At 47.3% G+C, this 25252-nt stretch overlaps 1 protein-coding gene across 1 annotated transcript in view; it reads left to right on the top strand.

The window, feature by feature from the left end:
• LOC132567470 (phospholipid-transporting ATPase ABCA1-like) overlaps positions 1–25252 on the top strand; it is a 202481-nt gene that overhangs the window by 77675 nt on the left and 99554 nt on the right. The window contains exons 26-29 of the mRNA XM_060233146.1: positions 2527–2666; positions 18140–18277; positions 20810–20979; positions 22382–22433. Coding sequence (XP_060089129.1) covers positions 2527–2666; positions 18140–18277; positions 20810–20979; positions 22382–22433 — 500 coding nt within the window. The remainder of the gene's footprint in view (positions 1–2526; positions 2667–18139; positions 18278–20809; positions 20980–22381; positions 22434–25252) is intronic.

The raw sequence follows: 25252 nt of genomic DNA, 5'->3' as shown, positions 1-25252 counted from the left end.
TTCTCCACAGTGGTGGTGGTGGGGAACCAAAGCGGCTTACAACATTCTCCTCTCCCACTTTGATCTTCACAAAACCCCTGTGAGGCAGGTTAGTCCGTGACTGGTCTGAAATTAGTCAGCTTTCACAAGAAGAACCTGGGTCTGGCAGATTTCTCTCCCCATCCTGGAGAAAATAAATGATTGGATTTATCCAATTTTCCTGCAGATATTATTCAATGGCAGTTTGTTCCTGCAGATATTATCCAATGGCAGTGCTAGATTTGGCCATGCTGCAGGAGAATTATTATTATAGATGCATGGGGTGAAGAGAGTTGACAAATACTAGAACTTGAGGGCATCCGATGAAGCGGATGGGCAGCAAGTTCAAAAAGTTCTCCTTTACGCAATGAGTGATTATAAGTGGAAATCACTGCCAGAGGATGTTGTGATGGCCACAGGAATAAATATCTTTCAAGGAGGATTAGACAGATTCATGGAGGATAGGTCTATCAGTGGCTCCTAGCCATAGTGACTGAGGAGATCCTCCACATTCAGAGGCACTGATTCAGGGGCGTCAAACTCATTTGTTATGCGGCCCAGATCTGGCATAACTGAGACCTTGTTAGGCCGAGCCATCCCTGAAATGCCTGGGGTAGAAATGGTCTGCACAAAAAGCAGGAATTCTGTTGCTGGACCATGGTACCGTTCTCCACACAGTCTCTTGTGTTGTGTAATCAAGGTTGCTAGCTCAGAATAAAAGTAAAGGTAGTCCCCTGTGCAAGCACCAGTCGTTTCTGACTCTGGGGTGACGTTGCTTTCACAACGTATTCATGGCAGACTTTTTACAGGGTGGTTTGCCATTGCCTTCCCCAGCAACACATTCCCCCCAGCAAGCTGGGGACTCATTTTACCGACCTCGGAAGGATGGAAGGCTGAGTCGACTTGGAGCCCGCTACCTGAACCCAGTTTCCTCCGGGATCAAACTCAGGTCGTGAGCAGAGGGCTCCGACTGCAGTACTGCAGCTTTACCACTCTGCGCCCACGGGGCTTATGATAGCAGGCTAGAATTAGGAAGACTCAGGTTCGAATCCCCTGTCTGCTACGGGCAGGGCTGGCCCTAGACCATTTGGCACCCTAGGCAAGACTAACTTCTGGTCCCCCCTCCCCACACTGATAACATCATCAAGTCACATGAGGGGGCGCCCAATTTGGCACCCCCAGAAGGCTGGCACCCTCGGCAATCTGACCGCCTAGAGGCAGGGCTGACCCTGGGTATGGGAACTCGCTGGGCGACCATGGGCCAATCCCACATTCTCTCAGCCTGATTTTCCCAACGGTTTTGAAGCTGAAATGGAAGAACCACACTGAGAGCCTCCTGGGCTTTCCTTATCGGAGAGCAGCAATGGTGTATACATACTTTAAATAAATCAATCGAGAAAGGCAAGAGAAACTTAATGTGGTGTAGAGACTAACAATTTTGGGCGTAAAAGCTTTAAAGAGGCAAAATTTTTGAGAGCTCCTACCCCCCAAAATCTTGTTGGTCTCTGCTGTTGGACTAAAATCTATTGCTATTCTATGGCAGAGCAGCATGGTGGCCCTCTGACTCTATCTGGATGCCACACACACCTAGCTGTTCTAATGGCAGTTAGCCACAGTGGATGGCTGAATGGAAGGAGGGCTCAGTGAATGTGCCTCCATCTCCAGAGGCAGTCTGCCTTTGAGTATCGAATGCTGGAGACAGACAGGGGACAGGTTTGTCAGCTTCCCAGAGGATTTTGGCCAGCTGCTTTCCGACTAGGCTTCCCAACCCTCCCGCCCTGGCGGGGGACCCCAGGATTTCCACCCTCTTCCCCCGCTCCCCCAAAAAACGGAAGCGGGGGGAGGGGGTGGAAACGGGGCTGGGGAGCACGGCCAGCCGCCGCATCCCGGAGCCGGCGAGGCCGCCGCGCCGCTGCTGCCCCCTCCCCTCCCACCGCAGCTGCTCCTCCGAGATGAGCCCAGGCTGAGCCCATCTCAGAGGAGCAGCCAAGAGGCGGCAGCAGCGCAGGGGAGGGCGAGGCAGGCCAGGAGCATGGCGAGCCGCAAATCCAGGCCCTTCTAGGACCCGGACTCGTGGCTCGCCATGCCCCCGGCCCGCCTCCACCCCCCCCCTCCGCTTCCACCCCAGAGGCGGAGCGGGCGAGGCGGCAGCGGCGGCCTCTTCTCTGCTCGCCATGGCTGCTCCTCCGAGATGGGCTCAGCCTGAGCCCATCTCGGAGGAGCAGCCACGGCGAGCAGAGAAGAGGCGTCAGCTGCGCAGCGGCGTCGCATGCTCCGAGACGGTGCGGCTCGCCATTTCCCCCCTCCCCCCTAGCTCCACCCCAGTGTCTCCTGGCTCCACCCCCAAAGTCCCCAGATATTTTTGGGGTTGGACTTGGGAACCCTATTTCTGAGATGGAATTGGGTTAGAAGGATGGAGAGGTGGCATATGAACTTTCTAAATGAGCAAGAAGAGAAGCTGGCTTCCTTTCCCAGAGCATCTGACTGCATCTGCTCCTTTCCCCCCAGCCTGACCGTGGAAGAACACATTTGGTTTTATGGACGTCTGAAGGGCCTCTCTGGAGAGGAGGTCAAGGAGGAGATAGACGAGATAATAGAGGACGTGGGGCTGCCCCACAAGAGAGAGGAAGAGACCAAGAACTTGTCAGGTGAGTCTGGGGACTGTGAAGATCGACTAATAACGACTTAAGACTTGGGATCGTGGCCTAAGAAATAGGCCCTGTTAAAATCATAATGGATCCACGGCTGCTAATCTTCTACCTCAGTTGCTCCCCTTCCCCCCTTTTCTTATTTTGATTTGTAACTGGTGTGAAGGAACTAGCCGGCACCTTCTCAGGGCCTGAGGTGGGAGGAAGCCTTGCATAACAATTCAAGGGCATGTGCTAGCCATCAGCCGAGAAAGTATCTAGTCGTTGTATGTGAATATTTCCTCCTGTAACACCCCCCCCCCGTAGGAATGTTTTTGAAGTGTATCTTAAAACCCAAATATCAGTGTATTGGTTTCATTCTTAACGAGCTAGAGGCTTGCGCCAGAGTACCGGTAATAAATGAAGACTTAGGGCATTTTCGCACTGACCTTAATCGGCAGCGACGTCCCTCTTCACCGCGCAGGATCTGCGCAGATTTCGCACCAATTGCTGCGGAGCACCCGGAAGAGGCGCAAAGTCCCACGGCTTTTGCGGCGCAAATGGGAACCGCCAAAAACCAGTTTCCATTTGTGCCGCAAAAGCTGCGGGACTTTGCGGCTCTTCCGGGTGCTCCGCAGCAATTGGTGCGAAATCCGCGCAGATCCTGCGCGGTGAAGAGGGACGTCGCTGCCGATTAAGGTCAGTGCAAAAACGCCCATCGTATCAACTATGACTCATTCTTGAATCCGTCAACTTGACAGGGACAAGCGTCACCGGGGTGGCAGAACATACATACGTGAGTGCCTTCTGGTTGCAACTGACATATAGCGATCCTAGCAAAGGGCTTTCAAGCCAAGTGAGAAGAGGAGGTGGTTCGCCATTGCCTTCTTCCGCAGAGCTTTCCTTGGTGGTCTCTCTTACAAGTAGTAACCCTGCTTGGTTCCTGAGGTCTGATGAGATTAGGCTGTACCATGCTGTCTTCCTTTCCAGGGTGGTGGAAACCCTCTCCTAAGTGACAGATTATTTATTTATTTATTTTATTGGATTTATTTATCCCACCCTCCCTGCCGAAGCAGGCTCAGGGCGGTTTACAACAATAAAAACGTTTACAGATATTGAGCATTAACTAATTAAAACCTCAAGCAGTACAACAATTAAAACATATTAAAAAAAATTGGTGCTAATGGTAGATTCCAATAACGTCAGTCTTCTTGAGTATCCTCATATGGAGCTATCAATGAAAAGCAAGTTGAAACAAAGCTGCCTTGCAAGCCTTGCAGAACTGGGCAAGGTCCCGCAAGGGAGTTGGTTCCACCAATAGGGGGCCACTGTAGAGAAGGCTCTCTCCCGAGTGGTCTTCAGTCTTGCCTCCCTTGGCCCAGGGATCGATAACAGGTTCTGTGTCCCTGATCTGAGTACCCTCTGGGGAACATATGGGAGGAGACGGTCCCTAAGGTAGACAGGTCCTCGGCCATTATATAAATTGTGTGGGTTCCAGGTTTTCTGCCTAATTTAAGCTTCCCAGGTAGTGAGAGTCCTGTTTTCAGACCAACTGGGTTGATTCAGCCACATCAATCATAGTAAGTGACTCTTGGGTACATTATGGATAAGGGCTAGACACATTCTTGTGGCTCAATGGAAGTGAGGTGCCGTAGCTCAGTGGAAGAGCGTATGCTTTGTATACAGAAGGGCCCAGGTTCAATCCCTGGCATCTTCAGTTAAGAGAACCAAGTAGGCGGTAATCTGCCTGAGACCCTGGAAAGCCACTGCCAGTCTGAGTAGACAATTCTGATTTCGAGGAACATGATCTGATTTAGTAGAAGACAGCTTTGTATATTCATCATGTGTCTTCTTTTAGAATGAAAGCTCAGAAATCTCTCCCCTCCCCAGAAGTTGCATTTCATGCCTACTTCTACATTTCCATGAGTGTTCTGCTGCATATGAGCTGACCTTGAAATGATATATAAATGACAGAAATTCCTGAATTGTTGACTGTAGGAAGCTGTATAATCAGGAAGCATATCGCAGAGGTTTAGCAATTAAGCCAAGCCACATGTAAGAACATAAGAACATAAGAGAAGCCATGTTGGATCAGGCCAATGGCCCATCCAGTCCAACACTCTGTATCACACAACGGCCAATATACACACACACACTGTGGCTAATAGCCTCTGCTCCATATTTTTATCCAATTTCCTCTTAAAGCTGGCTATCCTTGTAGCCGCCACCACCTCCTGTGGCAGAGGAGTAAGAAAACCATCTTCTCCTGCCTGTTCCTGAAAAAAAAACTTGGCCTTGTGTCTGGGAATCAGTTAGATTCTGTGTCTTTTTTTCCTTCAAAGGAAGATTCAGAGCAGGGGCTTACCCCAAAATTGTTGTCTGTCCCCAGTGGTCAGCATACAGCAGATCCCAGGTTCCATCCCCAGCATCTCCAAGTAAAGGATCCCATTGTGACTCCACATAAAGTGGTGATGGAAAATGCTGCCAGGTTGCAGCTGACTTATGGAGCCCCTGATTGACTTCCAAGGCAAGAGATTCACAGAGGTGGTTTGCCTTTGCCTGCCTCTACAAAGCAGCCCTGGGGGATACAACTTGTACCCCAGCTGCACAACCACCAACCCTGTATCCTGACCCTCTGACTGGAACCTCTGTGAGGAAAAGCCCCCTACTTTTCATACATGTGAACATCATGATCACCAGCATGGTTGCCAGGGTGCCTGGAGATTTCACTCTCACACATCTGCTCTAAGAAGTGGACTTTGCTTACACTTTATAAGGCTTATGTGGCAGCTTTGCATTCTACATCTCTGAAGGGTGTGAGCCAGAAATACAGACATGCTCCAGCTGCTCCTTGTGTGCCCAGTCTTGGCCACTGCAGTGGAAGAAGCCACCATGTTTCCAGCCTGGCTCCATGGACCTAGAGCTAACAACAGCAGAATCCAGCTTGCTTTCCTGACCCAAGCTTACCCTGCCAGGCTGAACTCATTCCTTCTTAGTGGGAAAGTCACACGTACACACCCTGAGCCTGCAAGCAACCCATCTGTTTTATGAATAGATTAATAGCTCAACTGTTGATCCTAATTGCTCAGCAATACCAGAACAATAAACCTTGCCCAGCAGAAGATGAGAAAGAGGAAGGACATCTCCTGTCTTCATCAAGTCTTTTGTCTAACTCGGGTGGTACCTAGGCCAGCATTTGATTACCTATTGTCACCCTCCTAGTTAATCCCATTTAAACTTAAGTATCCAGTCATTCCCATTCTTACCCCAGTCTAATACCTTGGGGCCAACCCAGGCAACATTGCAGCTTGGAAATTTCCAGGTTCACTGGACTAAGGTGAAGTTCATTGGCCAAAGCAGGCATCCAATTAGGTGTCAGTAAGGAATGTCCAGCCTTCTTGAACCTCCCATCTCTCCTCCCTTGGACCTCCCAGTCCCTAAGGGTCTGAGGAAGCCTATTTAACCTCTGACCCAACTCCACTCATGTGTGCTTCTATTCAGCAACCCACCTTCCGCTGTCTAGATCCATCCCCAATTCTGGCCACAGTTTTGGGTCCATTTCCCCTGTCCTCTCATGTCGCCATTGGAACCTTCCTGGAAGACTACGATGGTAAATATTACCCTGTCTGTTTATCCATATATGTTCCCCTATTGATCTATCTATATTTCCTAGACCTGTGTGAATGTGTGAGTGTTTTGTATTTTTACCTTGTATGAAAGAAATATTATTCTAAATAAATTACAATTGATTTTTACTAAATTAGAGTCTCTTATTGAGCATTGACTCTCTGAACGGTTGAGCCTGGTATACAATTGATAACAAAGATTCCTTTTTGGGGCTAACTGTCTCTCAATCTAATTCCCCAATCTCATTTTGAGAGGAGTTTCCCTAACAGAAATTGGTGGAGAAAGCGTTGGCATTATCCTGTTTGTGTGAACACACGCGTGTCTTCATACAGACAGACGTAAGGTTGCACCGTTCAGAAAGTCTTGCTAGCGAGGCTATTGCGTGAGTGATTGAGTGAATGAGTTCTGTGTGAAAGGCTCTAGCGAGCATCTATAATTGTGGGTTGGGCTGCCCCCATTTCTATCATTCAACTGGACTTCTCAGCCGCCCCTAGGAGGCCAGACCCCTCGAAAGAGGACTGAGCCCGATAGAACGCAAGGGGGAAGTCCCGTGAAGCCTGGCCGCCGTCCCGAGGCCTTTCTAAACGCGTCTATCGTGGGAGGGAATGTCAGGATAGGTCAGAGCTGTTAAGATCTGGATAGAGCACCCTTCCCTTCTCCCTTTTCTTTAGAGCGTAGTGCACACACACTACATACACACTCAGACACTTGCACACACACACCCAAATCCTTACACAAGTCTAGGCCAAGGCTAGTCTAAGGCACCCGACAGTCGAGAGGGTAGGCGGGTCGTAGGACCGCTGCAATCTGACTGCCGGGCAACTTTTCTTTCTAAGGCCGAGATGCGATCGTTGGGTCGGCTCGTTGCCTAAAACTTTGCCCGAAGACGCGACCGTTGGGTCGGCTCGTGGCTCCCTTTTGCCCGAAGACGCGACCGTTGGGTCGGCTCGTGGCTCCCTTTTGCCCGAAGACGCGACCGTTGGGTCGGCTCGTGGCTCCCTTTTGCCCGAAGACGCGACCGTTGGGTCGGCTCGTGGCTCCCTTTTGCCCGAAGACGCGACCGTTGGGTCGGCTCGTGGCTCCCTTTTGCCCGAAGACGCGACCGTTGGGTCGGCTCGTGGCTCCCTTTTGCCCGAAGACGCGACCGTTGGGTCGGCTCGTGGCTCCCTTTTGCCCGAAGACGCGACCGTTGGGTCGGCTCGTGGCTCCCTTTTGCCCGAAGACGCGACCGTTGGGTCGGCTCGTGGCTCCCTTTTGCCCGAAGACGCGACCGTTGGGTCGGCTCGTGGCTCCCTTTTGCCCGAAGACGCGACCGTTGGGTCGGCTCGTGGCTCCCTTTTGCCCGAAGACGCGATCGTTGGGTCGGCTCGTGGCTCCCTTTTGCCCGAAGACGCGACCGTTGGGTCGGCTCGTGGCTCCCTTTTGCCCGAAGACGCGACCGTTGGGTCGGCTCGTGGCTCCCTTTTGCCCGAAGACGCGACCGTTGGGTCGGCTCGTGGCTCCCTTTTGCCCGAAGACGCGACCGTTGGGTCGGCTCGTGGCTCCCTTTTGCCCGAAGACGCAATCGTTGGGTCGGCTCGTGGCTCCCTTTTGCCCGAAGAAGCGACCGTTGGGTCGGCTCGTGGCTCCCTTTTGCCCGAAGACGCGACCGTTGGGTCGGCTCGTGGCTCCCTTTTTGGCCGAGACGCGATCGTTGGGTCGGCTCGGTGCCCCCTAACCTTAGCTAAAATACCACCAGAGATTGGCAGTAGGCGAAATACAAAGAAAAACCTACCCCCACGCTAAAATGGAGATTTTCGCGAAAAAGGAAGAAGTCCCCAAGTTGGAAAAATGGTTGTTAAGGAAAGGGGACAACCCTTGGCACAAGGGAGTCTTTGACCAAGGTCCTGATCCCCTCCAGTCCTTTAGAGATATATTTGAAGAAAATTGCAACAACAAAACGATTAGCACTGGCAAGAGAGACCTTTTTGCCACATGGGGTTTGTTTGAAGCCCTGCGGGATAGCTCCGCCCTGATTAAACAACTCAGGGAGCAGCTTACGCAGAGAGATCAGGAAATAAAGCAGCACGAAGTGCAGGCAGAGAAGAAAGAACAAGAATTGGAGACAAGTCTTAAAAAACACGCAGAGGTGCTGGAGAGGGAATTCCAAAAGCAAACTGCTGAAAGGGAATCCATACTCCAGAACCATGCGGCGGTGCTGGAGAGGGAGTTCCAGAAGCAAATTGCAGAAAGGGAATTCCTGCTCCAGAGCCATGCGGCAGTGCTGGAGCAGGAATCCCAAAAACATACCGCTGACAGGGAACTCCTACTCCAGAGTCATGCAGCAAAATTGGAACAAGTGCAGCAGGATCATGAAATCGAAAAGGCAGAGTTGCGCAGGAGACACGCTGCAGAGATATAGAGAAGCTAGCGGAGGAAAACAACAGTCTGGACCTCGAATGGCAAGAGGCACAGAGGGCCATAGAGGAGCTTAGAGTAGAAAAGCACGCCCTAGCATTGGCACAGCAAGAAACTCTACCCGCTCTGAAAAAGGCCCAATTGCAGTTGAAGGCATTGGAAAAAGAAGTGGAACATACCAAAGATGCCCAACAGCTCTATGGGGAAACCTACCAAAACTTAGAAAAGTCAGAAGCTAAGCTAAAAGAATGCCAGGAGCAGGCTGCCCGTAAGGTAGAGGAACAGCAGAAACAGGTATCCTCTAAGCTTAGAAAGACAGAAGCTAGGTTAAAAACTTATGAGAAGGAGGTAGAAAGGTTCAGGGCTGAGAGATATGAGTACCTAATAGACAAACAAAATTTAACCCACTCTCTCCATGAGGTCAAATGGAGACTGGAGAATGCTTTAAAGCATGCCCAAGTCTCTGAACAAAGAGTTGCTGTTTTAGAAACACAGCTCACTCAGGCACAATATAATCAAGAACAGGATGGGCATGGAAAAGAAAGCCAGAACTGGAAGTTCCAAAACACTGGCTTTGGTTCCAGCTCTTCTTGCCATCCCCAGCTTGCCCCAAGGGTTCCCCTCTACAAGCAGGCTTATGCTCCTAGGCGACGCTGTCCTCACTCAGCCCAGTGGGCCCCTCGAGACAAAGTCAGAATGGCAGCTTGGTCCCAGCTTAGAGCCACTGGAGCAGACATGAGGCAGTTTGATAAGCAGCCCACACATGTGCTACTTGCTGCCCTTTCAGATGCCATGAAGCCACCAGGGCACATGGTTCCCAAAGCCCCAGGGTTTGCAGAAAATGGAGCTAGCTTCCCCAAAGCTACTGCTTTGGAAGACTTCCCTAATAAGGAAAGGGTAGGGAAACTTACAAATCCTACTCATGAAAAAGATTTAGAAATCCAACAGCTTGCTGAGAAAAACCAGGAATTTCAGCAAAAGTTAGAAGCTAGTAGTAGGAAAGAAAAGGAAACTGCCAGTCTCCTGCAACATGTCCTGGAGTCTTGCAGGGCCACAGAGAGGAGACTGGAAATTCTGGAAGTGCAGGATAAGAGGAAACATGGCAGGGCAAACCCAGCTGTGCAGCCCCAGACTTCTTTCCCCCATGAAAATGAGAAAACAGTCCCTATTTCAGTTCTCTTACCCCAGAATTATGAAGGAAATGTGGTCTCTGAGCCTATTCAGAGTTCCACAATCATGGCACAAGGTATTCCTTTTAGCAAGGACTTGCTCCAGACACTCCTACATGAGCAAGCCTCAGCCCTTTACGCCAGAAATTTACTGTCTTTGTCTCATCCCATTTGGGGAATTTGAAAGCCAGAATTCTGTGGAACTTCAGAGAATGGTAGTCCCACATGGGCAGGCAAGGTTCCTTTGTCTCTGAACCTCCCCCCACCCAAAGGAGAATCTAACATCTAGATTTGAATGTCTCTTAAAACAGAGAGATCTGGCCTTATTTAGGTTTAAAGGTAACAAGGGCACCCTTTCCCTTGACTAAATAAGAAAACATACAAGCAATGACTTGGACTACAATTAGACCAGGCCAATTCTCCAGGTGAGGCCTGGAGATCTCCTGGAATCCCAGCAAGGGTTCCAGCCTGCAGAGTTAGTTTTCTCTGCAGGGTAATGGGAGCTTGATGTAGTATGTATTTAGTTTAACCCTTTTAAAAAAAAATGCCAGCATCAAGTACCTGAGAAAGAGAGACTGAACTAGTTTTTGTTAAATCAAAGCTTTCAGAGCAAAATGTAAGAAACTGCCTGTTTAACTTTCAAATTGTCTGAATGAAAATCTGTGAAACTCCCAAGTTCACCTTTCTCTCTCTCTTGCTTATAAAGTCAGAAAATATTTATTTCCTCAGTTCTGTGAATTTAAATGGTATAGCCTCTGAGCTTGTACAGAGTGCCTGCAGATTAGCCCAAATAGAGCTGGCTAAAGTATTGCAAATGCTCAGCACTCCTGCCATCAGGAAGAAATGCTAATTGTTCTCCCTCTTGCTCAATGGAGATCTGTAGCAGTAAAGATCTGATAAGTAACTAAGACAAAAGAATAGAATTTTAAATGCATTGCCCTGAGAAATTAAATTTTTGTTTATCTCAGGTCTCCTTAAGATACAAGCAACTCAGTGTCTTTGAGAGAGAGAGCCTCATTGTCTTATAAGAGGTGTTGCCTCTCCTTCTCAAAGGTCACAGCAACACAAGACAGCTAACCTCAAATGGGCAAGTCTGTCATTTAAATCTGAAAGTACAGAAAGGAGAACCTCCAGCTGCAAGAGCAGCAACAACTAATGTAGTACTGATTGGCAAATCTCCTGCAGACCCTCTTGAAAATAAAATCAGCCAAATTCAGCTTGAGTCAAAGAAACTGGAAAAGAGTTACAATTTTGAGCCCCACCCAGGCAGAAAGCTCATTATTCTCCTCCTCCACCTTTCTTTGTAAAAATTTATCAGGATTAGATAAGAGTACTGGCCAAATCCATTGTGTCTGTTTTAGCCTTTTGTTAAAGCTAAGCCCTCACTTTACCCAAGAGGGAAGGAATTTTGGTTTGTCTGTTAAAACCCTCCCCGCCTTCTTCATCTAGGGGGGGTGGAAATACAGTTGAGGTATTTTTTTTGTGCTATTTTGAATTCTCATCTTCTGATTTTGGGTCTAAAAAGATATAATTTCAAAAGTTTTTCATTACCAAACTTTTTATATTGCAGTCTCTCACAGAGACAGCCTCTTCCCAGCCAGAGAATACCTGGGTGGAAGATGTGCATACTACTGTGTTTTTGTAAGGTCGCCAGTCTCCAGGTGGGACCTGGAGGTCTCTCCCAAAATCATAGCCTTTTCCCCAGTACATTGAGGCTAAGCCTCTGGAGGAAATAAGTGTCCAAGGAAATGGACTGCATGCCTTGTGATTTTCAAATTTGACCCAAATTTCTAGGAATCTCCAGCCTGGAGCTGGCATCTACTTACAGCCAATCCTTCTCTGCTAGAGAAAATCCCCTGCCTGTAAACTGCCCTAATACTAAGAGTTCTCTTAGATTAGAAGCTTTCTTTCTGTTATTTATTTTTGCTGTACCTTTTTAGGTCTTAAAATATTTTTTCTAGTGACTGGTACCAATCTCTCCTATACTTAGGTTTTGTAGCTTTTAATTTTAAGGGAAACACTTTTAGGAAATTGCTCCTCAAAAGTCTATTGGGCATTCCCAGTGCTTTGTAGTAAAAGGAAAATGCTTTGCAATCTATAGGCCCTTTGCTAAACATTAGAGCTAAGAAAACTTTATCTCACGAATTTGGTTCCTACAAGAAGTATAGGACATCTGTACACTTCCTTGGGGTAAAATTACCCTCTCCCTGTGCTTTTTCTCTCTTAAGCCTCAAGAACTAATACTCTTGTTTTGGCAGAAGTCCTGAAAGTTCTTGGTCTCCATTAGAAATCTGGATTCCTCCAGTGTACTTCAACTATTGATATCTTCATTTTCTCTCTGAATGCCATTTGCATCATCAATCTTCCCTTGTAGCTATTTGGTGAATCTTGAGTTTTAATTTTAGTTTAATCCAGTCTGCCTGTGGAAAGAGGTATCCACATGTTCTTAAGAGGCCCCACTTTGTGGGCTCAATGTCTTTGTTTGGTTTTAAGCAATATAATGACCACTGAATGGTCCTGCCTCCACCTATATCTTGTTAGGACTAGACTTTTTCTGAGTGAAAACCCTTTTCTATTTTCCCATGTTCTCAAGGAAATGAGCAATAACCTGTTAGATTCTTAATGTAGATTCCTCAGGGTTCATTTCTAATCATGATTTTCTTCTTGCTACTAAATGTCCTTTTGTGTTATTTTTGCATCTATAACCAGTTGGCTGAGCCTATCAAGGCTCCCCAATTCAAGTCTTGTTGTATCATGTTCAAATGTTGGTCTATTTGGTATTTCTGACAGCATGTTGCCTTCTAGCAACACATTCTTTGCACTCTGTGTATGCACAGAGGAAAATCATTCTCTGGCACAAGCCTTAAACCTGGAGCATTGTGCCATCATCTTAGTTTTGCCTTTTACTCCATAAAAGGTTTCTTCTTCAAGGGATATGCTTTCGTGCTTCAAGTCTTTCTTTTGACTTGCCCTTGCAACAACTAAGCATTTTTCTCGTGGTACTACAGATGCCTTGCCCATCTTTTCTCTTTTTATGAATTGTTTAATGTGTTTGTCAAGGTGAATTAACCATAATTTGATTTCTAGGATGTTGTAACTGTTTTGTTAAGTTTGCTCATCTTTTCTTTCAATATAGATGTGCAGGGAATCTGGACCTGCAAATCAAGTCTAATGCATGCTCAGTAGTTCTAAAGGTTGTTGATAGTCCTGTTAAGAATTGTTTTATGTATGTGTAACCATTATGTTGCTTTTCAGAATTCCTGTTTTGTTAAGTTTTAAGTTTTTGTTGAAATCTATGCTCACATGTGAGACCCCCATACCGAGATCGTTTTAGCTGAACTAGCCTAGAGAAAAACTGGATTTAGTGGGACCTGATCAGCTCACTAATGTCCAGGTTTTAATTTCTCTGCTCTAGCTCACCTGCCATTTTGGGTATGATCCCTCTCATGTAAAGCTAGCTAGCATTGTTCTATTGAGGCCTCAGTTTTTGTTTTTGAAGTTTTATATTGTTTTGACAATTTATTATATTCCAAGGCTATAGCAAAAGTTTTCTTTTGTCTCTTCTTTTTGGAACTATTTTCATCATATGGGGGACGCCCCAAACTATGGTCATTTTCCTGGATTGTGCACAATGTTTTATTTTAAGTTTTATGTTGCAACAAAGAATATTTTGGGTTGTGTTTTCTGAATTGTGTATGTTACTTTCCTTCCTTGACAAGGAAAAAGCCTCCTAAAGTCTTGAATGCTTAATGTGATAGGCAAACCTGCCCAATGCAGGCCCCTAACATGACATATGTAAGCTTGTGACGTAAAAGCTCACTGGTCACCATACGCTGGACAGGAGGACACTTCACTAATAGCTTTTTAAGACTCCTTTCTTCATGGTTGAATGTATGCATTTTTGATCTGCTTTCACTGCTCCCTACAATGGTACAGAATCATCTCCATGTTGTCATGTGTGACTGTTTTTGGTTCCTTTTTGGTTCTTTTCTCAAGCCCACTGTTGCTCTATGGACCATCAGTGATACAGGCAGAAAAGCACCATTGCCAAGTCCATGCTGGGTTACAGGAAGAATTCCCTTTTAGCAACCATAAAGACAGATTTCGCTGGGTGCTAGGGGGGGTGGGAAGACTCTTTAGTTCACCCTCCACTAGGACTTTCACATACCCAATAGGTACCTGGAAGAAGATCCTCTTCAAACCCCAGTATAAGAAGCTTATCAAGGGGGGGAGAAGAAGAAAAGAAGACTCAAGATTAAGATATGGATTCACTTGTAACCAAAAACTCTAACGTACCTGTGTGTTTTTCTAATCAATTATTGTCATGATTGTGTGTGATTTATAGATCAATTCTTGTTATTTATCTGGTTTAAATAGCAGTAATGATTTTATGAACTCAACTTTTATTTCAATGATTGTAACCCTGTGTTTTAATACTGTATGCCCTACAATGTTGCCAATGCCTGTTATCCCTGCATCGTAGTATTCAAAGGAAGGAACCTTTGGCCTATTGGGATATTTTTCCAAATTGATTTTTGAATAGTTTAGATAGTGGCTCCAACCTTTTTAGATAGAAGGTACACCCCGGTAGACAATTGAAGCTACGTGGACTCGCCGCCTGTCAACTACAGATATGGACATTGTGTTATTGCAAGACCTCGCCACCAGATGGTGACATAGGTCTTGAGGGGGGGAACTGTGAGGAAAAGCCCCCTACTTTTCATACATGTGAACATCATGATCACCAGCATGGTTGCCAGGGTGCCTGGAGATTTGACTCTCACACATCTGCTCTAAGAAGTGGACTTTGCTTACACTTTATAAGGCTTATGTGGCAGCTTTGCATTCTACATCTCTGAAGGGTGTGAGCCAGAAATACAGACATGCTCCAGCTGCTCCTTGTGTGCCCAGTCTTGGCCACTGCAGTGGAAGAAGCCACCATGTTTCCAGCCTGGCTCCATGGACCTAGAGCTAACAACAGCAGAATCCAGCTTGCTTTCCTGACCCAAGCTTACCCTGCCAGGCTGAACTCATTCCTTCTTAGTGGGAAAGTCACACGTACACACCCTGAGCCTGCAAGCAACCCATCTGTTTTATGAATAGATTAATAGCTCAACTGTTGATCCTAATTGCTCAGCAATACCAGAACAATAAACCTTGCCCAGCAGAAGATGAGAAAGAGGAAGGACATCTCCTGTCTTCATCAAGTCTTTTGTCTAACTCGGGTGGTACCTAGGCCAGCATTTGATTACCTATTGTCACCCTCCTAGTTAATCCCATTTAAACTTAAGTATCCAGTCATTCCCATTCTTACCCCAGTCTAATACCTTGGGGCCAACCCAGGCAACATTGCAGCTTGGAAATTTCCAGGTTCACTGGACTAAGGTGAAGTTCATTGGCCAAAGCAGGCATCCAATTAGGTGTCAGTAAGGAATGCCCAGCCTTCTTGAACCTCCCATCTCTCCTCCCTTGGACCTCCCAGTCCCTAAGGGTCTGAGGAAGCCTATTTAACCTCTGACCCAACTCCACTCATGTGTGCTTCTATTCAGCAACCCACCTTCCGCTGTCTAGATCCATCCCCAATTCTGGCCACAGTTTTGGGTCCATTTCCCCTGTCCTCTCATGTCGCCATTGGAACCTTCCTGGAAGACTACGATGGTAAATATTACCCTGTCTGTTTATCCATATATGTTCCCCTATTGATCTATCTATATTTCCTAGACCTGTGTGAATGTGTGAGTGTTTTGTATTTTTACCTTGTATGAAAGAAATATTATTCTAAATAAATTACAATTGATTTTTACTAAATTAGAGTCTCTTATTGAGCATTGACTCTCTGAACGGTTGAGCCTGGTATACAATTGATAACAAAGATTCCTTTTTGGGGCTAACTGTCTCTCAATCTAATTCCCCAATCTCATTTTGAGAGGAGTTTCCCTAACACCTCTGTTGCTCAGAACATGGACTGGACATTGGACAAGCTGCCTTTTGGATCCCTGAACTTTGGCCTGCTTGATGACTCTCCTTCGGACTCCTGAACCTTGCACTCTCCTGCATGAATCCTTGCTGTGAGTGACTACCTGATGCTCTCTGCCTGCTCGCCCTGTGGAACTTCTGCCTCCAGCCAGCACCAGACCCATTAGGGTCAGTACAAAGGTTTTCAGCAGCTACCCTGGGAAGCTAATGGAGAGAAAATAGTCTTCCGTTAATGTGCTACATTGGGGGGGAGGTGTGTGGAAACATAGCCACCCTGGACTTCCTTGACAGTCTCCTATCCATGTAGTAGCCAGGGCTAATCCTACTTAGCTTCTGAGATCTGATGAGATTGGGCTAGCCTGGACCATCAGGGATGGTGTAAGATAGATTCAAGAGGGTCTAAAGCTACAGAACAAAGTGGCACCTTTAAGACCAACAAAGATTAATTCCGGGTATAAGCTTTCGTGTGCAGGCACACTTCTTCAGATATATTGAAACAGACTTAGCCAAATATTATATATAGGTAGAGAAAGGTTGCGGGTTGAGTTGCCAGTAAGGGCTAATTAGAGTCAAGACAATGTAATGTACAGCTGTGAGAACTGGACCATAAGGAAGACTGAGTGTAGAAGAATAGATGCTTTCGAGCTGTGGTGCTGGAGAAGACTCTTGAGAGTCCCTTGGACTGCAAGAAGATCCAACCAGTCAGTCCTAAAGGAAATCAACCCTGACTGTGTTGATATATGTGGCAGTATCCAGATTACAGCTGGCAGCTGATGTGACAGTAGATCATCTGGCTGGAGGGGGCAACGTGGCAGAGTGCCAGGTTGCATCAGCCAAGGTAGAGTCAGCATGACTCAGCACTGGCCTGATTGGTCAGGCATCCATGTAAATTGTATAAATGTACAGAAGTACCTTGATATGTGTTGGGGGTTTGGATGGTGAAGGTGGGCGGAGCATTTTGTCAGTCTGAGATATATTCTGTAAATAAATGTACATAGCTAGTTTAACAGCTACTGTGTGCTAGACTTAGTCTCTACGTCTTCAGTCACTGCACTCACTGCGCAGCAGAGCGCCAACAGACTGTTCCCTGGAAGGTCAGATGCTGAAGCTGAAGCTCAGATCCTTTGGCCACCAAATGAGAAGGGAGCACTCCCTGGAGAAGACCCTGATGCTGGGAAAGACAGAAGGCAAAAGAAGAAGGGGACGGCAAAAGAGGAGATGGCTGGACTTCATTAGTGATGTAACTAAGAAGAAGATATTGGATTTATATCCTGCCCTGCACTCCGAATCTCAGAGTCTCAGAGCAGCTCACAATCTCCTTTATCTCCCTCTCCCACAACAGACACCCTGTGAGGTGGGTGGGGCTGAGAGGACTCTCACAGCAGCTACCCTTTCAAGGCCAACCTCTGCCAGAGCCATGGCTGACCCAAGGCCATTCCAGTAGCTGCAAGTGGAGGAGTGGGGAATCAAACCCGGTTCTCCCAGATAAGAGTCCACACACTTAACCACCACACCAAACTAACACGAATTTGAGCAGACTTCAGAGGATGGTAGTGTCAGACGATGGGATCTCAAATCAACCAGACCTTGAATTGTTGCAAAGTTAGGCTTTATTCGATAATCCATAAGCATCGAGACGAAGGAAGATTGAGACTGATACATTGTAGCATTAGAGGGCATGCTATATTGGGGTACATCAAAGGGAACTATACAAAGCCACAATGCTAAACATTGCTGAGTTGAGGTGCAAAGATTCACACGGTCTCCCTCATCTTATTGTTACTGTTAGTCTTCCTGGTATGGCCAGGCGGCTGTCCCTGGAGGCGCTTTATCTTCAAAGGGGGAATTTTTGCCTTTGTTAGTATCAAGGGGAGAAATGTTTACATCAAACACTGGCAACAATCTACAACTCTCTACTTTGATACGCAAGGTCTTTTCTCATGGTTAGTAACAGCGTTTCAAGATGGCAACAGTTCGGCTAAGCATTTTATTCAGGAAAGTTACATTGGCTGACAGGTAGAAGACAGGAGGGCCTGGAGTGACTTTCTCCATGGGGTCGCAAAGAGTCGGACTTGACTGTGCGACAACAACAACAAGAGTCAAGATGCATAAGTAATTGAGTGATAAGTATAGCTAAGATTGGATTAAAGTAGGCGGTAAGACCTGTGAATAGCAGCAAATTAGCATGCAGATAATAAAAGAGTTAAGCAGATACGAAAGCCGAGTGGCTTAACATGTGTAGTGAAATAAGAACCTGCTATCTCTGTTAAGCCCTGGGGTTCCATAACGTAGCTTTCGTATACATGTGCTCTTTTCTCTGGAAAGGTGGGATGCAACGGAAGCTCTCCATAGCCATTGCCTTTGTGGGTGGCTCCAAGGTGGTGATATTGGACGAGCCCACAGCCGGCGTTGACCCCTACTCTCGCCGAGGGATCTGGGAACTGCTGATGAAGTATCGTGCAGGTCAGAGCTTCCTGGCATTGGGACCGGATTGTGTGTGTGTGGGGGGGGGGGGGGAGGTTGTATTAAGAAAGCAGGTAAAGAGAAACTTTCTCTCCCTGTCCATCAGATCCATGAGCAGCCAGCACAGTTCAAATCTGGCCAGGTGAAAGGAGTTTTTTTTCCATGCAATGTATCACTGACTTGTGGAACAAATTGCCCCAGGAAAATTGCTATTTCAGATGACCTTAGGTCCAGGTGGGCAGCCATGTTGGTCTGAAGCAGTTGAACAAAGCAGGAGTGAAGTGTAACTTTAAGACCAACCAAGTTTTATTTAGAACATAAGCTTTCGTGTGCTCTCTAAGCACACCTCATCAGACGAGGGGATCAGGTATTGTGGCTGGAATACATGCAGTTTGTTGATGAAGAGGGCAAACTATCTGATCACATGGTCACATAAAACAGTGTGGCTTGGCCATTTGGTCTGGATAGCCATAAATTTAAATTTACCTTTTATGGCCAGACCAAATGTTTTATGTGACCATGTGATCAGATAGTTTGCCCTCTTAATCAACAAACTGCATGTATTCCAGCCACAATACCTGATCCCCTCGTCTGATGAGGTGTGCTTAGAGAGCACATGAAAGCTTATGTTCTAAATAAAACTTGGTTGGTCTTAAAGGTACAACTTGACTCCTGCTTTGTTCAGATGGCCTTGGTTAGACAATTGTGAGAAGGCCAGATCTGTCACTGGATGGCCAGGCAGCCTCCATGTTCAGAGGCCGTCTACCCTTGAAAGCCAGCTGCTGGGCAATGGTGGGAAGGGGGGAGGTTTTGACACCTCTGTGCCTTGCTTGTGGGACACCTAGGGCAGGGGTGTCAAACATGCGGTTCAAGGGCCAAATCAGGCCCCTGGAGGGCTCCTATCAGGCCCCCAGGCAACTGGCTGTCATCTGCTTCCTTGTCCCTATATCTCGCTTCCTTCTGCATAACAGCTTGCTTTGCAAGACTCACTCGATTGCATAGGAGCTACAGAGCAAAACCTCTATTTTCTCCATTGGCTGAGGCTTCTCCCTTGGAGAGGAAGGGGGGAGGAATAGCTCACTTTGTCGGGCAGAACTACTGAGCCAAGCCTCTCTTCCTTCTATTGGCTGAAGCTCCTCTCCCCACACACACACCCTGGGGAAGGAAGCAAAGAGCCAGAACTTCCTTTGCCCAGTTCCCTGGAACCCATAGGAGAAATACATAGAAAGCATCTTTAAGACCAGTGAGTGCTAACGTTTTAAGCATGTTTTAAATTTATATATATATAGTATAAACTTAAAACATGCTTAACACGTTAGCACTCATCTATATTTGTGTTTGTCTGTGTTCTTTATAACATTTATATCTCTGCTACTTAATCTTAAATAGGTACACACATGGCCTGGCCTGTCACGGCTCAGCCCAACCTGACATAATCCGGCCCAACAAGGTCTCATTTATGTCAGATCTGGCCCTCATAACAAATGAGTTTCACACCCCTGATTTTCTGGAAGACCACTGTGGGAAACAGGATACTGGACCAAATGGAGCAAGGGGCTGATCCAGCAGGGCTCCTTTTTACATCTTCCTGGAATCCAGGAGCACCTTAAAGGCTAACAGGATCTGGGACAGTGTAGGAACTTTTGTGAGTCATTTATAAAGGTGTCAAACTCCTTAGTTATGAGGGCTGGATCTGATATAAATGAGACCTTGTTGGGCCAGGCCATGCGCGTAGCTATTTAAGATTCAGTAGCAGAGATGTAAACTTTATAAAGGACACAAACACAGTTAAGGATTTCTTTAAAAAAAACCTTAAATCATTCTCAAAACATTAGCGCTCGTTGGTCTTAAAAGTGCTTTGTTTGTCTTTCTCCCATGGGATCGAGGGAACTGGGCAAAGGGAGCTCTGGCTCTTTCCTTTCTTCCCCAGGAAGGTGAGGATCCTCAGCCAATAGATGGAACTTAGCTCAGTAGCTCTACTGTGTGATTGAGAGAGCTTGGAAAAACAAGCTCTGCCTCCCCAAGAGAGGATGCTCAGACAATGGAGAAAATTGAGGTTTTGCTCTATAGCTCCTGTGCAATTGAGCAAGCCTTGCAAAGCAAGCTGTTATGCAGAAGGAGGCAAGAGAGAGAGAGAGAGAGAGAAGGAAGCAGATGATAGACAGTTGCTTGGGAGCCTGATAGGAGCCCTCTGGAGGCCTGATTCGGCCCCCCGGGCCGCATGTTTGACACCCCTGAATCTCATGTTACAAAAGCTGTTGTTAGTCTTTCAGGGGCTCCTGGGGCTCTTTTTTTTACTGCTACAGACAGTAAAAAGAAGTGCGCTGAAGAACTCACTCCCTGCCACAAGTGTTGCTAGTGTTGAAGGTGCTCCTGGACTCTTGCCCTTTTCTCCCGCTACAGACAGTAACGTAGCTCCCCATCTTGATCAAAATCTTCCTGGGCTTGCCTTGCACCAAAAGTGACAGACCTGTGAGACTCGGGGCTGCCAGAGCTGCTCACGAACGCTCCTCTCTCCTCCCGCACTTTCAGGCCGCACCATCATCCTGTCCACCCACTACATGGACGAGGCGGACTTGGTCAGCGACCGCATCGCCATCATCTCCCAGGGCCGGCTCTGCTGTTGCGGCTCCTCCCTCTTCCTCAAGACGAAGCTGGGCACGGGCTACTACCTGACCCTGGTGAAGCAAGAGGCCCGCAAGGTGAGTGCCGCCAGTGGCCTCATGTCCACCGGTAAAAAGGTAACTGGGCCGTAACGCACAAAGCTTAGGATCTGAGCAGCCCCTGCATTGTGTGAGAATGTTGAGGCTTCACCAGAGAGAGGCAGAGAAAGGTGGAGGGGATCGTAGACCTCCCCGACTGCCTTTCTTGGTCCCCTGGTTCTCTCTTTAGCTGTCTATCAAGGTGGGGCAGGGGTCCCCAGACTGGTGCCCAGGGGCACCCACCAGCACCTTTCCTGGGGTCTGCTAAGTGTTTTGGGAAAGCGGGCAAGGCCAGGTGGAGCTTTTGCTCTGCAAGGCTTCTGATTGGTCATTGGAGTTTTATTGTGTCAATACTGTAACTCATCGTTGTTGTTTTAATGATTGTTAGCCGCCCTGAGCCCGTTCACAGAGAGGGTGGGATAGAATTTTGAAGTAAATCAACCGATCGATCGATTGGCCGTACAGATTTTTAAAGACCTTGTTTGGGCTTTAGCTGTCACCACAGCACAAGGACCTCCGCTATGTGATTGAAGGGAAATTGCGGCTGCCATTTTGTGGCTGGCTCCACCTCCTGCAGCAGCCATTTTGTGGCTGCATCCACTGCCTGTGTCAGAATTCCAAAGGTTCCTGCAGGCTCAGGAAGGTTGGGGCCCCTGGGTAGGGGAAGCAGGGAAGTTAGCTGCTGAAGGGGAAACATATAAGCCAAAATAGACTGTGGGGGAGGAAGGTGGCTTGGAAGGGGGTTTAGGGTTGCCAAGCCCCGGTCCAAGCGGGAAATCCCCCACCCAGGAGGTTCCCAACCCACCGGCCCACATTTGGCTCGTGGGGGGAACCTCCACCTACATCGCTGGCGTGATGATGTCACCCGGAAGTGACATCATCAAAATGTCAGCGCCTATGCAAGGCTGCTCTAGGCGTTTCCAAAAAAACTCTTATGGTTTTCCTGGACACTTTAGCCATTTGGGAGCTAAAACTGTATGGTACGCTAGGTACCAGGAAGCTGGGGACTTGGCAACCCTAAAGGGGGAGGGTGTATGAAAGTCTTATATTGAGTGACCTAGTTTGGTCCAGAGGTTAGAAGGGGCTTGAGTCTTAGTGCTAGACCATGAAATACTTTGCTCAATCTGAGTTCAGCTATCGGGAGGTTTTCGGACCCCATTGTGATCTTTGGATTGCATTTTTAACTTGTGCAAACGTCTGGAGTGTGCAGCTTCAGTTTTTAAAGCTTTGTTTTCAAAGGCTGCTCTGAGCTCTTTGGGAAGGGCAGAATAAAAATGTTTTAAAATGAAATAAAAATAGAGAAACAGAGCGAGAGATAGATCTGGTTGAAGCCTCCTTGGAGTAGATCCAAGTGGGAAGCCGTGTTGGAATGTTTGTTCAGGCTGTGCCCTTTTCTCTGTAGGATGGTGACAGTTCGGAGAGGAGCAAACAGAACAGCAAATCCAGCGCCTGTGGTGAGCAGATCTTGCAAAGGCTGGAATAGGCCTGGAAGGAGAAGGAAGGCTTGAAATCCAAGATGATTAGGGCAGGGGTGTCAAACATGTGGTACATAGGCCGAATCAGGCCCCCAGTGGTCTCCTATCAGACCCCCAAGTAACTGGCTGTCATCTGCTTCCTTCTCCCTATATCTTGCTACTGTCAAGCATGTGGGTTCAATGACGAGTCGAAGTTGATACAATTCGTTTATTGATAGACCGATACTTTGGTATAGCAAATTCTTGAGAGTAATGAAACTGATACATTGATACAATACTTTTAAGGCTTACTTCAAAAGGATTCCAGGGGATGGGGTTGCAGGGTAGTATTCACACATAAACTATCATAAATGTCTACTTTCCCATAGCATTATCAGGACCTCGTCCTTGCTTTCTCCAGATGTCCTGTACTCCCTTAGAAGAATGTATGGGAAGGTGCTGATTACTTGGTTTCCGTTCTCACTACTTCTAATTATAAGCCATAAAGCAAGACAGGGGGAAAGGAAAGAATAACAAGCTTAACAAAGTTGGATCCTCCATGACACTTCACAGACCAGGCTTAGTCAGGACCCTAAAACAATCAATTATCCATGGAATTTTGCCATGCTTGACAGCTACCTTCTGCATAACAGTTTGCTTTGCCAGGTTTGCTGAATTGCGCAAGAGCTACAGAGCAAAGCCTGTTTCTCCATTGGCTGAGGCTCCTGCGTTGGGGAGGAAGGGGTGGGGGGGAGGCAGAGCTTGCTTTGCCGGGCTCTTTCAGTTGCACAGCAGAGCTACTGAGCCAAGCCTCTCTTCCTTCTATTGGCTGAGGCTCCTCCCCCTCCTGGCTCCCTGGGAAGGAAGGGAAGAGCCAGAGCTTCCTTTGCCCACTTCCCTGGATCCCATGGGAGAAATACAAAGAAAGCACCTTTAAGACCAACAAATGCTAATGTTTTAAGTTTTTTTAAAGAAAAATCTATTTAATTGTGTTTGTCTTTTTCCTTTATAAAGTTTATCTCTCTGCTCTCTAATCTTGTGAAGGTATACACATGGCTTGGCCCAACATGGCCCGGCCCACCCCAATATGTCCCGGCCCACCAAGGTCTCATTTACTTCAGATCTGGCCCCCATAACAAATGAGTTTGACACCCGTGGATTAGGGTGTTGGAACCCTTTCTCTGAATTTTGGAGTTTTCAGTTTAGAAAAGAGACCACTAAGCGGGGACATGGTAGAAGTTTATAAATGTATTCGTGTGACAGAGAGAGTTGATAAAGAGCTCTTTTTCTCCCTCTCCCCAAATGCTAGAACTCGAGGGCATCCAGTGAACCTGAAAGGGCTGCAGACTCAGGACGGACAAAGGGAAATACTGATTTATACAGACTCTGTGATCACACACACTAAATAATACACTTTCAAACGGCTTTCAATGCACTTTCCAACTGGATTTTACTGTGTGAACTGGCAAAATCCAGATGGAAAGTGCATTGAAAGTGCATTACTTAGTAGGCTTCCCAATCCCCAGGTCCCAGAGGGGGATCCCCCGGTTTTACAGGCTTCCCCCCTCCCCCAGCCAGCTGGCCGGTGGGGGAAGCCCCGCCCCCAGAGCCATCATGCACCTCCATGAACGATTCCCATAGGGAATGATGGGGAATTGAGCCGTGGGTATCAGAGGCTCTGGGGGGGCTGTTTTTTGAGATAGAGGCACCAAATTTTCAATATAGCATCTAGTGCCTCTCCCCAAAATACCTCCCAAGTTTCAAAAAGTTTGGACCAGGGGGTCCAATTCTATGAGCCCCAAAAGAAGGTGCCCCTATCCTTCATTATTTCCTATGGAAGGAAGGCATTGAAAAGGTGTTCAGTCCCTTGAAATGTGAATGCCCAAACTCTCTTTGGAGTTCAACTGTGCTTGTCACAACCTTGCTCTTGGCTCCACCCCCAATGTCTCCTGGCTCCACCCCCAAAGTCTCCTGGCTCCACCCCCAAAGTCCCCAGATATTTCTTGAATTGGACTTGGCAACCGTATTACTTAGTGTGATCGCAGCTGCAATATGGGATTCGCTGTCAGGGGACATAATGATGGCCACAGGAATAAACAACTCTAAGGGAGGATTAGATAGATCCTGACCTGCAGGAGCTCACAGGAGTGCAGCTCCTGAACCTTTCTGAGAATTCCCCCTCCTCCTCCCTGCCTTGCCCATCGAATAGTAGGTGCAGCTGCATAACAATCCCTGGATGAGCTGCACCACCTATTTTTCTACAAAACAACCCCTGGATAGATTCATGAAGGATAATGGAGTAGATTCAAGGAACAGATTCATGGAGGATCGATGGCTCCTAGCCACGGTGGGAACTTCCTTCAAAGGCTCTAAGCCTCTGAATCCCAGTCTGCTCAGTCTGGGGCTGCTATATATGATTGCCAGCTCGAGGTTGGAAAATCCTTGGAGACTTGGGGAGGGGGAAAGCCTGAGGAGGGCAGGGATTGGAGAGGGGAGGATCCTCAGGGTTGATATGATGCCATAGAGTCTACCCTCCAGAGCAGCCGTTTTCTCCAGGGGAACTGATCTCTATAGTCTGGAGAGCAGTTGTAATTCTGGGAGATTTCCAGACATCACCTGAAGGCTGGCCGCCCTATGCTGTAAAGATGAAGGTGGACCTTTGGTCTGATCTGCCAGACCCTCAGTCTTTCTCCCTCAGAACAGTGTACTTTGCCCAGCAGTGACTCCAGCAGGGAAAGGTCATTCCTGAAATCCTTTCTGTAACCTGGAGATGCCTGGGGTAGAAATATTCTGCATAAAAAGCAGGAATTCTGTTGCTG

Source organism: Heteronotia binoei, chromosome 2 (assembly GCF_032191835.1).
Source record: "Heteronotia binoei isolate CCM8104 ecotype False Entrance Well chromosome 2, APGP_CSIRO_Hbin_v1, whole genome shotgun sequence".
Classification (NCBI taxonomy): domain Eukaryota; kingdom Metazoa; phylum Chordata; class Lepidosauria; order Squamata; family Gekkonidae; genus Heteronotia; species Heteronotia binoei.
Note: the sequence above shows the minus strand (reverse complement) of the source record. Positions and strands in the feature narration are given on the sequence as shown.